General features: G+C 51.6%; 4 protein-coding genes across 4 annotated transcripts; 2 read left to right on the plus strand and 2 right to left on the minus strand.

Moving 5' to 3' along the window:
- Positions 1-753: 753 nt before the first annotated feature.
- AYO20_06034 (protein disulfide-isomerase domain) lies at positions 754-2,540 on the minus strand (the record flags this gene model as incomplete). Its single annotated transcript, XM_022644325.1, has 4 exons — positions 754-1,219; positions 1,266-1,702; positions 1,754-2,132; positions 2,191-2,540. 4 exons carry the CDS (start codon positions 2,538-2,540, stop codon positions 754-756), a joined length of 1,632 nt encoding a protein of 543 aa, XP_022499629.1.
- A 657-nt stretch (positions 2,541-3,197) lies between these two features.
- AYO20_06035 (hypothetical protein) lies at positions 3,198-5,088 on the minus strand (the record flags this gene model as incomplete). Its single annotated transcript, XM_022644326.1, has 3 exons — positions 3,198-3,834; positions 3,890-4,895; positions 4,956-5,088. 3 exons carry the CDS (start codon positions 5,086-5,088, stop codon positions 3,198-3,200), a joined length of 1,776 nt encoding a protein of 591 aa, XP_022499630.1.
- A 2,087-nt stretch (positions 5,089-7,175) lies between these two features.
- Positions 7,176-10,673, plus strand: AYO20_06036 (hypothetical protein; the record flags this gene model as incomplete). Its single annotated transcript, XM_022644327.1, has 1 exon — positions 7,176-10,673. The coding sequence occupies one exon, from the start codon at positions 7,176-7,178 to the stop codon at positions 10,671-10,673; it is 3,498 nt and encodes a 1,165-aa protein (XP_022499631.1).
- Positions 10,674-11,364: 691 nt separating this feature from the next.
- Positions 11,365-12,660, plus strand: AYO20_06037 (hypothetical protein; the record flags this gene model as incomplete). The annotated part of the gene is made up of 2 exons (XM_022644328.1): positions 11,365-11,753; positions 11,820-12,660. The coding sequence occupies 2 exons, from the start codon at positions 11,365-11,367 to the stop codon at positions 12,658-12,660; spliced, it is 1,230 nt and encodes a 409-aa protein (XP_022499632.1).
- Between the last annotated feature and the right edge of the window lie 677 nt (positions 12,661-13,337).

Consider the following 13,337-nt stretch of genomic DNA (forward strand, 5'->3'; position numbering starts at 1 on the left):
TGCGGTGCGAAAAGTGATTGGTGTTGCTCTTTGGTTTATTAGTTGCACAAGTGCCTCGTCTGTCACCCCCACTACCTTTGAACAAATTCATGTCTAAATGGGCCGCTTGTTTTGCGAACAGCAAAAGGAGCCCTTCGGGATGGTAGGACGTGGTTATGTCTCCAATCGTACTTAGCAAATTACTGTTCGATGTATTCCACGAATATCACCAACTACTACGAGACTCTCCACTCGACATCAATAACTTTATCACTCGGTTGCTACGACGTCCTAGAATATTGCAAGCAATGTTTCCATTTTGGCATAATTCTCATTCTACCTGACTGCATATGCTCATGACTCTTGACCGAATCCGGTACGTATGGGTAATTGGTCTCATCAATCGTCCAAGGACGGAGTAAAGATCTAATTCACCATCACCAGGATTCTTGGAGAGCAATCCAGTTGTCCCCTTGCTCTTTCACAGAAGACCACTTTGCGTTCGATCCTCATCTCGGCCACGTGCAATGTTGACTGGTTTCATCCTTCGCATCCTTGTTCGATGCCATCGCGTTTTCTGCTCGATCGAAAAGCTCCAGTAAACCAGTTGCTGGGTGTGAATTTTCGAAACCCAGCTGTACCCGAAGCGCAGAATCTTCATCGGGATAACATACCGAAAGGAATAAACAGTCGTAAGCTTAAAACTCCATTCGCCCTTATTGCAGGCAACCCATGAAATACAAGGCACAGGAATGCAGGAAGCGCTGAGACTGTTTACAGCTCATCATGCTCCTGGACACCACCGTCATCAGTATCTGCGAGCATCGTCTTGGCTGCCTCTGCAGCCTCACTAACTACACTCTTGACAGCATCAGCAGCTCCCGAGGACACTTCTTCAGCCACAGTAGTAGCAGCCGGAGCAGCTTTCGCCAAGCTGTCGCTGACAGTAGATGAAACGTCTTCCATATCGACATCCTCGTCACTCTTCGACAGAGCGATACCATCAACTCCGTGTTTGCCGTTGTCACGGATAAAAGCCGCAAGGTCTTCCATCGTGCGGGAACCTGAGTAATCAACAGGAGAGTCCTTGGCACCAGCAGGGTACAGCTTGATGGTGGGGAAGCCAGCAATCTCATCGGGAACGTCGTTGAGGGTGGCATCGATCTTGGCGACGGTGACCTTAGAGGAAAGTTCGCTGGAGGTGTAGAGCTCTGCGAGCTTCTCATAAGTCGGGGCAAGGCTAGAGCTCGTTAGCCACGGTACTTTGAAAGTGCATGAAAACTTACGCTTTGCAGTGTCCGCACCAAGGAGCGTAGAACTCGATTAGCACGTCTTTGGAGTCATCGAGGACGATATCCCTGTACGAATGGGCAACAACGACGGTTACAGGGCCTTCCTGTTTCTCTGGAATGGGCTCGGATTTGATGCTGGGTTCAAGTTTGCCATTGACGAAGTCCTTGACGAAAGCACCAATCTGTTTCTCGCTCAGGTCGTTACCAGCGAATGGGTATTTCTCATTCTTCACTGTCTCTTGGATGGCGAAGGAAGGGAATTTGTCAGTTGGCAGGTTCAAGTTGCCAGCATGAGCACCGAAAGCTTTGGCATCGATGGTTGCGAAGTTGATGACACCTTTGTATTTCTCAGCGACTGGCCTAAGTGCTTCAGCCAGAGACGATCGTTCTTCCGGGGTTTCAGCGAAGATGTAGGCGAGAGGGATACCGGCCTGTCAAACGCATTAGTACCACGGTATGGTGACGGTCAAAGGAATACATACACCCATGTAGCCAGCATAGGTTTCCGGGCCAACTTCACCAACCAAAGGCGTCGAGGCGGTCTTGATGAATTTCGAGATGGCCTCCTCATCAAACGACTCGGTGAATGTGTTCTTGCCCTCATCGAAATCCTTGTAGAGCACGATAGCAGGTTGCTTGATGCCTTCTGCCTTGGCAAGTGCGGCATCGTTCGAGGCTCCGAAAATGTATTCATCCCTTAGCGACTCGGCGAGAGAGGTAAATGTCTGGTTTGATGCTTTGTCGTCGGCTGCAATGTACGCGACGATGACAACTTTGTCTGTAGTCTTGAACTCCTCGAGGGTATCGGGGCTGAGGGTGGAGATGGCAGGTAGTTGCTGCTTGGTCATATATGAGACAATCCTGTTCACCCGTTAGTCGCGTACATCTCTTCAGGATTAATTAGTGAGTTGTGACTTACGCAGGCGCCTTCCTGGCACCAGGATAAGGCTTGATGTTGTCCAAGCCCCGGAAGACCTTGACGGTAGGATAGCCCTCGACACCATAGTCCTTACACAGATCACCCTCAGCCGTGCAGTCGACTTTCACAAGAGGGATGTTCTTCTCTTTCAGTGTGGCTGCGGCCTCTTCATACTCGGGTGCCAGCGCTTTGCAGTGGCCGCACCATGGAGCAAAGAACTCTGCCAGGACCAAGTCATGTTCGGAGATGAAATCTTTGAAGTTGTCTGTCTTCAGATCATGGACGTCGCTTGCTGAGGAAAGGCCAGCAAAGGCAAGGCTGATCGCAGCCAGAGATGCGATTGATCGCATGATGGGAGAACTATTAGAGCCGGGTGTGCAGTGGGGAATAGAGTGATCGTGGCCGGTTTGGGGGGACACAAAGGAATGGAAAGATCGGATAGATGGTTCAGGTTCAAGGTTTCTGAGAAGTCAAGGGGACACTGAACCCTTTATTCTCAAGGTACAGTTTCTGATAGAGTGAATACTGTCGCTCTCCCTTCATTGAGGAGAGGTGTCAACTACTTTTTTGGGGGCTTCACCAACAACTCCACACGGCTTTCGCCTTTCAGCTGCGGCCCCCTTTCCGCCGACTCGTTGACCCTGAAACGCGGAGTTGATAATCAGGGGTCCCTTTCCACCCAAGCCACCTTTTCCCATTTTACACAGCATCGATAGGCTTTCCGTCAGGGATACTTGGTATCAGTGCCCACCAAGCATTCACCTTAATAAAAAATCACCAACGGCCCTGCAATTGCGTTTGGAAAGCTAATGTCGATCTCAGATGCGCGGAGAGTCTGATTGGACGGACTTTCTATGCAGCACAGAAAGCAAAAAGACAGCCACATTAGCAAGGCGTATGCTGCCTGGTATTTCTAAGCAATGATGCATCTGGAATTCCTCCAGGGTTCCGGGTATCTAAGCCACACATCGCTATCACCTCGAGCCGCGCTCTTGCAAGAGCTAACCTCAATCTTCCTCCTCGGAGAGCACTATCGTGGGTATCGTCGTATATCTAGTGTCATCTCTTGCTTTGCGGCGTCCTTCGAGCTCCAATGCCATTTGATACGCTTCAGCCTTTCCTCGATCAACATCGACCAACAACATCAAAGGCAGCGGGAGGAAGATCAGTACTGCCAAAAAGACAAATGCAGGTCGGATCTCGCCGTATCGATCCGTGATGGCGCCAACAATGGCCGGACCAAAGATGCTGGACCCTTTGTCTGTGATTGCGTACAGGGCGTAGAATGCGGCCTCAAACCCAGGCGGGATCAATTCGCCAAAGAACGCCCGGCAATACGACGATAGCCCACCAAGAACGAACCCGTAAATTGCCCCCAATGGATACATCTCCCATGGCTGCTGCAGGCCAAAGACGCCGTATCGTTTGATGGCAGGAATAAACCCCAAGAGCCCATACAACGGAATGATCTCAAACAAGCAGATGCACGCGACAATCGTCCTAGATGCGCGAAGATTGAAAATCCGAGAGATGAAGCTCCAGTAAAATGCGCCGATGACTCCCGCAATCGTTGCAATAACGTTGATTAAGCCAAGAGCTGGGGTGTTCATTCCAAGACTCGTTTTGGCGAAGAGCACTGCTGTCCTGTATTCTCTTAGCAGTGTATTCTTCGTGACCTGATAAGGGTTCAACAACTTACCCGCTCACCGTGGCAATGCTGTCGCTGAGCAAAAACCAGGCGCAAAGAAAAATCACGATATCCTTCAGTTTTCTGGCGTGTCCAATTGTCGTGAACAGAGCTTTCCAAGCATATGTCACGTACGACACCCACGCGTAGCGGCCTGTCAACTCACTTGGTAGAGGCGGCCCTGGTCGCGGTCGCAACCAAAGCGCTGCTGGAATGCTGAACACAAACCACCATACACCCACAAGCAGGAGAACCAGTCTCAAGGATAGGAGTGTGGATTTTGTTGCGGCTACTATACCGATACCGATAATTTGCACAAATAAGCCAGCAATATATCCAATGCCAATGCCATTTGACGATATCTTGGTGGATAGCCTGAGGGCAGGCGAGATCGCGGCAGGCGATTCTTCGGAGGGCGAGGTATCGTCGGCGCGGTCTCGAGGTAGGAGGCCTGACGTCGAGCTCGTCAGAGCGTGGTCTTCGTGTTCCATATATTCGTCATTATCGCCTGTTGCCTGGTTCTCTTCATTTTCACGCTCGATAGACGGGTGGTGTCGTACCAGCAAGGGTAAGAAAGAATTCAGCAACACAAATGACGCTCCAAAGCATGTGTTTGCAATGATGGCGAAGAGCGCTCCCAGCAAATAGACCTTGGGTATGACGGTGATGAAGAGGGCAGTAGCTGTCGCTCCAGTGAAAGCGAAGGCGAGAAGGAATGTCTTCCGAAACCTGCCGTGATCGGCTGCTGCAGACATAGAGATGATCAGGAGAGCTTGGATCAGCACGCTGATTGAGAAGGTGTACATGGCAAAACTGGCAGTATTGATCTCGGCGCCCAGGATGTAGACGACACATGCAGGAAGCTCATTGTGCGGGTGTTTGGGAGAATCGAAGACGGTTTCGTTCGGCGATGTGCCGTGGTCTGTTTTCCAGCCTGCGCTGCAGGGTGTTGTCTTATCTTTTAACAGTACTCCCCGTTCTCTGGCTAGTTGCTCGAGGGTAATGGGTAAAAACGACCCTGTAGACTGAGGTCAATGCCAAAGGGCAACACAAATGTTTCCAAGATAGTCATGCTCACCCATTGCGCAGATGGCAAAGACCTCTGCGGCCCAACCATACGAGTACCAACCCCATAACTCTTTCTCGCTTGTCGGCCTCGTATCTTCGTCCAAATACCTAATCTCCCCTTCAGGTTCTGCGAAGTCGCCCATGTCGGAATCTGAGTATCCCCACGAGGACTCTCGCTCGTCATCCGCTTCTACGGAAGGTGTCGGGGAAATCAAGCTGATTTGTGACTGATGGGACGACTGGCGGGACAGAGGCGGTCGCTGACGGGAGGCAGCAGAGAGAGGATCATGGCGAGGAACCTGTTGTAACGATGAGACAAGATAATGCTAGAGGTCAAGGAACGTGAGAATAAAGGATTGCGAGACAAGGTCCTGACATTTGATGGTCGAAATGATGATGACAGTTCAGGGTGGTTTGTAGGCCTGCCGAGGGCCTTCTAGGTTTGGTGATTGGCGCAAGGGAACTCACCATGTTTTCCTTTAAGGGACTCTCCCCTAAAGCTCCACCATCTGGCTATTTGTCCACCTTCTCTACACTATCAGATCCTCCTGAACTCCCAAATGCTTCCGCCATCTTACAGATCAGAACAGAAGAAGAGAACCATCAGTCATTGCGGAGGGTCGTGGAGTCTTTATCTTTGGCGTGTGCACACGAGAAACCTGCGGGTCAGCTTAGACTAGAGCGTGAAGATGCGGTGTTAGAACGCAGGAGCAGCGTTGATCGATGCTTCAAAGAGACGATCCACCACCAGTGGGATGCGCGAGTCTCTTATTTGATCAGGATGGGCCTCTGGGCTCTGTTTGGGCCAGCCGATATCTGTCCATATCTCTGGTTTCGCGCAACTAGCACCTCAAACTCCTCCGAAAGCATATCAAAACTGCCACCATGGAGACTTATCTCATGACCACTGAGAGAGTCTGTTGACTACCACTAGGTGGGCTAGAAGGTGGTGATCTTGCATTATTCTGGCATCGCTCTGGGGTGTTCAGCCTACCAGGGACCTGCGGGAGCACCACCTTCTCCAATGGCTTGCTTCCAGCCAAGGGATGGCGCGCATAGGATGGCCTACAGGTGGACAGCGAGCCTACCATCACCCACGTCCACAGAATCGAGCCACAGAGCCAATCAAAAGTGTTTCCTGGACTTCTTCCGCAACATGCGTTGGGAGGGTGGTGCACTGGACACATCTGGCCGCAGTGGTGTCACATTCTTGTCACATATCTGATCCCCTGATCTACGAGTAAGGTTATCTCATGGTATGGTGTACACGTAGGCATCAAACATGGCTGCAGCAGCGGATTCTTTCTCCGTTCGCTTTTCTTTTTTGAAGCCACAGTGATTTCGCGGATTGTGTAATGTAGCATGTACCAAGTAGTGTGGCGTATAACCAGTGGCTCATTCCGGTGCGAACTAACTGGAGTAGCCAGGTTAGTGTAGATACTCCGTGCAAACCTTCCCTGCTAGAGTATCCATCTTAAGTATCGGGGCCACTGAGGCCGTCCCCCCTCCTTTGTGAAATACTATGGAATGCGCTAAGCCGCTTTAGATTAACCATCCTGCTGCCTTGTCTCCCAACTTTGACGCCTTAGGCGCGGTCCAATCGCAATCTGCGTCACCCGCTCTACTGTTTGGCGCCGGCTTTCGTGAAACTTGGCGCAGGCCAGCCTTTGACCGAGTGCTCCGTACAAGGAACCAGTGTTGTGCCTGATCCTTTGACAGCCGACTTCCGCGCGGGTCTCATCATTCATTCAAACATCATTCCATCCTCAATCATCCCTTTACGACTCAATCACAAATCAATTGCTCCCCGTTCTGACGCGGTCGCTAAGTCACCTAAACTCCTACCCAAGAGTGTCGGGTTGCGCGCTCGATACGACATCGCCAGCTGACCTCGTGCGCCGCTCCAATCGTCGACAAAATTCCTCTTCTGCAAACGGACAATCTGCAGCCTCGAATTCGTCACTCCTCTCCCCATCCTTCCTTTCATTCCTGACTCTCGAGCACCCTCATCACTTTAGCGCTGAGAGCGCTGTCGACCAAGACTAGTGTACTACAGTCCCCACGAACCAGACTTCTTTGATTGCGATCGAGCCGACCACACTTGGGCGCTTGAATTTCGGGGCGTGGGGACAAATACAGTGACTTACAATTTCGGGTTTCGATTCGGCGTCTAGGGCGCACATACAGGTGTGCCGGCCATGCATTGCTTGATGGTTGATTCCGCTTCAATATGAACGGGGAAAGGCCCACGGCCAACGGGGACCGAATCGCAAATGGCTCCGGACCACCTGTCGCGGATTCCACGCCCGAAGTTGGACAGTTGAAACAAGCATCATTGTCTCAGAATCCACTGCAGCCATCCGTTGACAATACTCGTGCCTGCGCAAATGGAGATGTCGAGCCAAGTCAGCGCGCTTCCGACAACAGAGGCAACAATGCTTCCCTCCAATCCGAAGAAGCGCCGTCTGAGATCCTACAGCTTATCTCTCAAGACAGTTACCTGCCGATGGCCGCCCTGATAAATCGGGCTTCACAATCATGCTGGAACTGCCTCTCTGATTTGGTGACGCAGTTGGCTTCAATGCCTGTCCCGGATCTGCCACCAGAACAAACAAAACTTCTACCTAACGGCCTGTCTAACAATCAGTCAAAGGCAAACCTCGACAAGAAGGACCGAATACTGAAGTTCTCCAATGATCAAAAGGCGGATTTTATAAAGCTTCTAGTATTGCTGCAATGGAGCAAGAATGTGGAGGAAGTGAGCAAGACCATTTCAATCAATTACTGGCTCATGAAACGCCGAGAAGCATACTGGAATGCTATTGGATCGATGGCCCTTCTCAAGCAGGAGTCTTCGGGGTTTCAAATACCAAATCCCGACCTCAAAACAGCAGCCGAAGTTCTGTCAAGAGGTAGGGTGCTCAATCTCCCCCGATTGAACTATATACCGCAAAAAGACCTCTCTAGCAGACAGATACTGCGAGTCCTCCGCTCGCTCAACCGAGCGTTGAGCGTCAAGCTAGCACTTTCGGACGACTTACCCCCTCAGTTGCGACGTTTTCGGATTCATGATGGACGTGCTACTTTCACTGTGCCCAATGAGTTTGAACTGGATGTCTCCATACTAGGCGAAAGAGAAGACTCTCCATTCCGCATGGTTGATTTTCGGTTCTCGTTCCAACCATACCCTCATATCCCCGACAGTTTACATTCGGAGATAGAATTATACGCCAATGCCAACATCGATCGAGACGGGCTGAAAGGCTGTTACGACTTTCTACATGAGCTGGCTTTGTCTTACAAATTAGCCGAACTCCACAAACAAGCCCTCGATTTAGCTCGAAACCAGTGGGCAGGCAACCTACGCGTCGAGTTGATTCGCCGAAACCTCATCGTGCAGTATTGGCCTGAGAGACAATTAGGGAAAAGCTGGATTGAGATCGGCATCGCTAGCGGTCGGGAGAAGCAGAAAATGACCAAGGTGGACTCTGGCCCTTTTCTCGAGATCAAATGGATGCGACAAGGCAAAAATATAGACGCCCTGCAACTACACCTGAATGATGCGCTGCTTTGTTTCGAAGACGTTCTCCGACAGGTAATCGCACAACATACAACACAGATTCTGGACAATATTTACGATAAACTCATTCTCACACCTCTGTTTGCCAACAGCGAGCTCTTCTTGGAGCAATCGCTCTCATTTGAGGAACCGGAAAATTGTTTCCTAACGTTGGAACTCTCGCGCTCCTCGGATTTGCAGCTGAAAATTGATCCTGTGACAGGACTACTTGTTCTCAGCCCCGTTACAGAGAGAACGGAACGACTTCAGTATGAGGTGAATCGGGTCCAAGGCGTCACCGATGACGTCGTGTCCAAGCTCCTCAACTACAGGTGCAGCATCATGGAAACCAATGTCCTTGTCGGTATTTTGGGCACCTGTTGGGAGGTGCTGCGTTCTTTCAAGCTCAGTCAAACAGAGGCGAGAGCATTGTTTGGAGGTCCAGTGTCGAGGATGAACATGCTCCGACAGAGTCTGTGGACGCTGGACTATACCCTCGCAATCACACACGCCTCGGATGGCGACCATTGGTGGTTGTTGCAGCAAGCTTCCCCTGGCACCACTAATCCCCAGACTCGTTATAGAGTTCTTCGCAAGCAGCGGCTAGAGGTTAAAGAAGAACTGTCTTCTGCTTATTTCGATCGACTTGCAGAGTACCTGATGGGGCTGATCTTCCTGGAACGCAATGCCGACTTCTTCAGGGAAAGGAAGGAGAAGTTTGATCTACGACCTTTGCCAACCTTTGGACGGCATTATGAATTGCCGCAGTTATCATTTGACTTGGATATGGCTAGGCCGGGTTTTTCAAAGCAATCCATACCTCTCGCTGCTTCCAGCAACACCCTGTTGCGAGTGGCCAAAACCCCAACCAATTCTCCCGCTTCACAAAAAGGCATCAAAGTCTGCTTCGGTGGAGTTGACCGGTCCATGAATAAAGTCAGGGCTGTCGCCCAGTATCGCCATCAAGCCAGTTCTTCGGTACTTAGACGCCTGGAGAAATCTGTACTCGATGCGGGCGTCTCTCTCAATCCCGACGACAAGACCGTTATACTTCGGGTCACTACCAGTATAGCGGAAGCTGCAATTCCAGAGATTGTCAACAAAGCTATGGACGTTGAAAAGGTGGTCTCGACAGTCGAGCAGATCCATCGACTCCCAGGACTGAGACTGAAAACGATATCAAATTCCAGTTTTACCATAGCTTATCACAAAGAAGCATCTGCCGAACTAGAACTCAGGATCGGATTTCCAAGCGGCAATCAAGAACCGCAACTCGATTTCTTCCCGCCCGAGCAGAATCCACATCAGTTCCTGGCAGCACAGTACACGAAATTGATTGCCGCAAGCCGCGGGCCGTTTGCCACCAGAATACGCGACTTCCTCACCTCGTTGACTCTGACGCTTCCACTGTTAACCTATCTTCAAAAACTTCAGCAGAAACATGGACTGAACCTCGACGCACAACAGCAACAGGGCCCGCCCGAGCAAGAAGATCATCTGCGAGTGCATATCCTTGTGAGGAGCGCGACTGCCTTTGCGATACAATACTTCGCACCCGCCGGACAAGCGCCAAAAGATGTCAAAGCCGATTCCCAGCCACATATGCTGGCGCGTCTGGAGATTTTGCACCATATTAACGTGTCAAGGAAACCAATGTGGCTGGTGCGCGCCGCGCTTGAAGAGTTCCAATCCTACTCTAGGCCATCATACTCGACACCAGAGCTGGGGGCGAAACTCAAGCAGGAAATCTTTACGCGTTCAGACGGGCAGTCAAAGTGGCTTGCACTGGACAAGGCTGCCGCCTGTATGGCAGACCAGCCAGAGCCTTTGCTGCAGGCTATGCATGACCACCTGTGGGAATGGGCTAAGATGGCAAAAGCGTCCGAAAGCAACGTGTCCAATACCCAGCCATTTACCAAGACCAAAACTGGGCCAGGACACACAAATGCAAACAATGCCAATATGCCGAATGGTACCAATAATCGACCGTCTGCTGCAATGAAAGGCCCCGCAGGCAAGATGCAAGCACCAGGCAGTGCGATTCCCAACGGGGCTAATGTCAAAGTCCAAAGACCACCAGGCACTATTCCTGGAGGAAGGCCGATGCCACCAAACCACAAAGCAACCGCCAACGCTGCACAGAAACAAGAGGTCATCATGCTGGACTAGCCTTGGACGGCTGCAGCCGACTTGTGACTCGTGTATCAACTTTTCTTTGACGATTCCCGATTTTTTTTACTTTGCTTGACATTGTTCATAATGGTCTGAGAGGGGCTCGACCGGGGGTGGTGACGATATACCAAAATGGGGGGATACCTAACTTTTTTGTTATGCAACAAGGCCAAACGGTGGCTGGCGCCGCTTGATGATAGTCAATACCTATGGACGGAGTCTTCCCAGCTGGCATCACGAGTACATTGCCAGCGATCTGTATCTTGAACGATGGATAGAAATTCTTTGCATCATAGGGGACCATTTTAATGACAGTGCCGATACCACTCTCTAGTCTCCGGATACAGCAGATCGTATGTCTCATCCACACTTGTCTACCCCAGTGGCCTCAGTAGCCAGCGTGCCAGCCTCGTCGTGGGGTAGCAAGGCTGAAGGACCTTGTGATTTACGCGTCAATTGACGGCGCGCGCGGCGCGACTCTCGCTCGCTTAATGCGCGTTGCTGCCTATTCACCAAAGTACGAGGTACAGTATTCGAAGATTCAACTTCCAACTCGTCAATCCTGGGCAATTTATATCCGCATTGAACAAATCTGTGCATGCTACGTTCTCGCGTGTCTAGTCGTGTCGCTCCATTGATTTCCAGCTTTTCTCCCAGACCCGTCCCGAGACGATCCTCCTCCGCTGCAATGTCGTTCTACAAACGAAAAGACCCACCGACCTCGTCATCCGATGACGCGAAGAAGCCCAAGAAGAACGGCAGTCTGACATCCTTCTTCGGTCCGCCCAAGGTTACCACGAAGAGCGGAGGGGCGTCGCACGAGAATGGCATCGCCTCCGCAGCTGCGTCGAGCGAACCGCCACCGCCAAAGTTCGACAAGGACAAATGGGTGGCAGGCCTCACGGACGAGCAGAGGAAGCTCCTCAAATTGGAGATCGACACGCTGGATCCCAGCTGGCTGGCTGTCCTGAAAGAGGAGATTGTGACACCAGGGTTCCTGGATCTGAAGCGGTTCTTGCAGAAGGAGATCGATTCGAAGCAGAAGATCTATCCTCCGCTCGAGGATGTCTATAGCTGGTAATATGTCACCATCTTGCCCAAAGTCCCAGCCAGCTAGCTAACTGAGACGATGCTCGCCCTTAGGTCCCGACACTGTCCCCTCCATAAAGTTCGCGTCGTGATTCTCGGCCAAGATCCCTACCACGGCCACAACCAGGCTCACGGGCTGTGTTTCTCTGTGCGACCACCCACGCCCGCACCCCCTTCCCTGAAGAACATCTACATTGCAATCAAAAAGGAATACCCCAGCTTCAGCCCTCCACCCAAGAACGGCGGCCTCCTTACCCCCTGGGCGGACCAAGGCGTGCTCCTCCTGAATACCTGCCTGACGGTGCGCGCCGGCCAGGCCAACTCGCACGCAGGCCGCGGCTGGGAGAAATTCACCCAAAAGGTCATTGACACCGTCGTCAAGCTGCGGACCCGTGGCGTGGTGTTCCTGGCGTGGGGCATGCCAGCGCAGAAGCGCTGCGAACGCATCACCGGTGCTCGGCACCTGGTGCTGAAGAGTGTACATCCCTCGCCGCTCAGCGCGAGCAGGGGTTTCTTCGACTGTGGGCATTTCAGAAAGACCAACGACTGGCTCGAGACACGCTACGGCAAGGAAGGCACCATCAATTGGGACCTGAACGTGCCACCCCCAGAACAGCACCCCATCAAGGCACCAGCTGTGCAGGAACCGATGAAAGTGACAGAGACACAGAAGGAAGAGCCCAAAAATGCCGGCCCTGCAACTGGTTTGCCTGAGACGAACAAGGGAAAGAAAGTCGTGCAGCAGGATGAGTTTGAGGGGGAGGACGACGAGGATGCTATTGCCGCGCTGGAGGAGATTGCCGCAAAGGAAGAAGCAGAGGCAAGGGCAGAGGATAAGGCTAGCGTCAATAATGACGAGGCTGAGAAGGCTGAACACCTGAAAGATCCTCAATGAGCTCTTTGGTTTCTATTTTTGGTGGTTTCCCGATCGTGCACCCTTTTTTTCTCCTCCACATGATCTGTGAGCACTGCAGCTGCAGATGAAGGGAGTAAGGAAGGGAGGGCCACGAAACACAGTCGAAAAAGAGAGGTATGAGAGAGATTTTGTACAATAGGGGATTTACACCCAGAAAAGAAAGACAAAAAGTAAATGGGTCGAGCGAGCATGGTGTTCTGGGCGTTTATGGTTTGCAATGATAACAACCTCGTCACGAGGCTTGCTTACGACAAATACTAGTACTACTACTACTTTGTGGCCTGACCTGCCTCTCCAACCTCAGCTCTCAATACTCCGCAATCCGACCCTCCTCCAGAGCAGGCCTGGATCTGCGGTGCCAGTAGCTTGAATAGGCGAATATGACCGATATAATATCCAGGGTCCCGCGAATAAAACCACTCTGAGGAAATAGATGGTAGCTCTGCGTGTACCTCATTCCGCAGGACAGTATTGACAGAGTCACACTGGCCTTGGTTGCAATAACATCAGGAATCAGATGGTCGATGTCGATTGTGCGGTCTCGGGCCATGTACTGGGTACAGAGGGAGGGGATGGTGATAGAGCCAGCCAGGACCAGTATCATACTGCCGTCATTGCGCCTGGACGCTCATAGAACCGTGCTGAGACTCCCTGAG

Source organism: Fonsecaea nubica (assembly GCF_001646965.1).
Source record: "Fonsecaea nubica strain CBS 269.64 chromosome Unknown Scaff37, whole genome shotgun sequence".
Lineage (NCBI taxonomy): Eukaryota > Fungi > Ascomycota > Eurotiomycetes > Chaetothyriales > Herpotrichiellaceae > Fonsecaea > Fonsecaea nubica.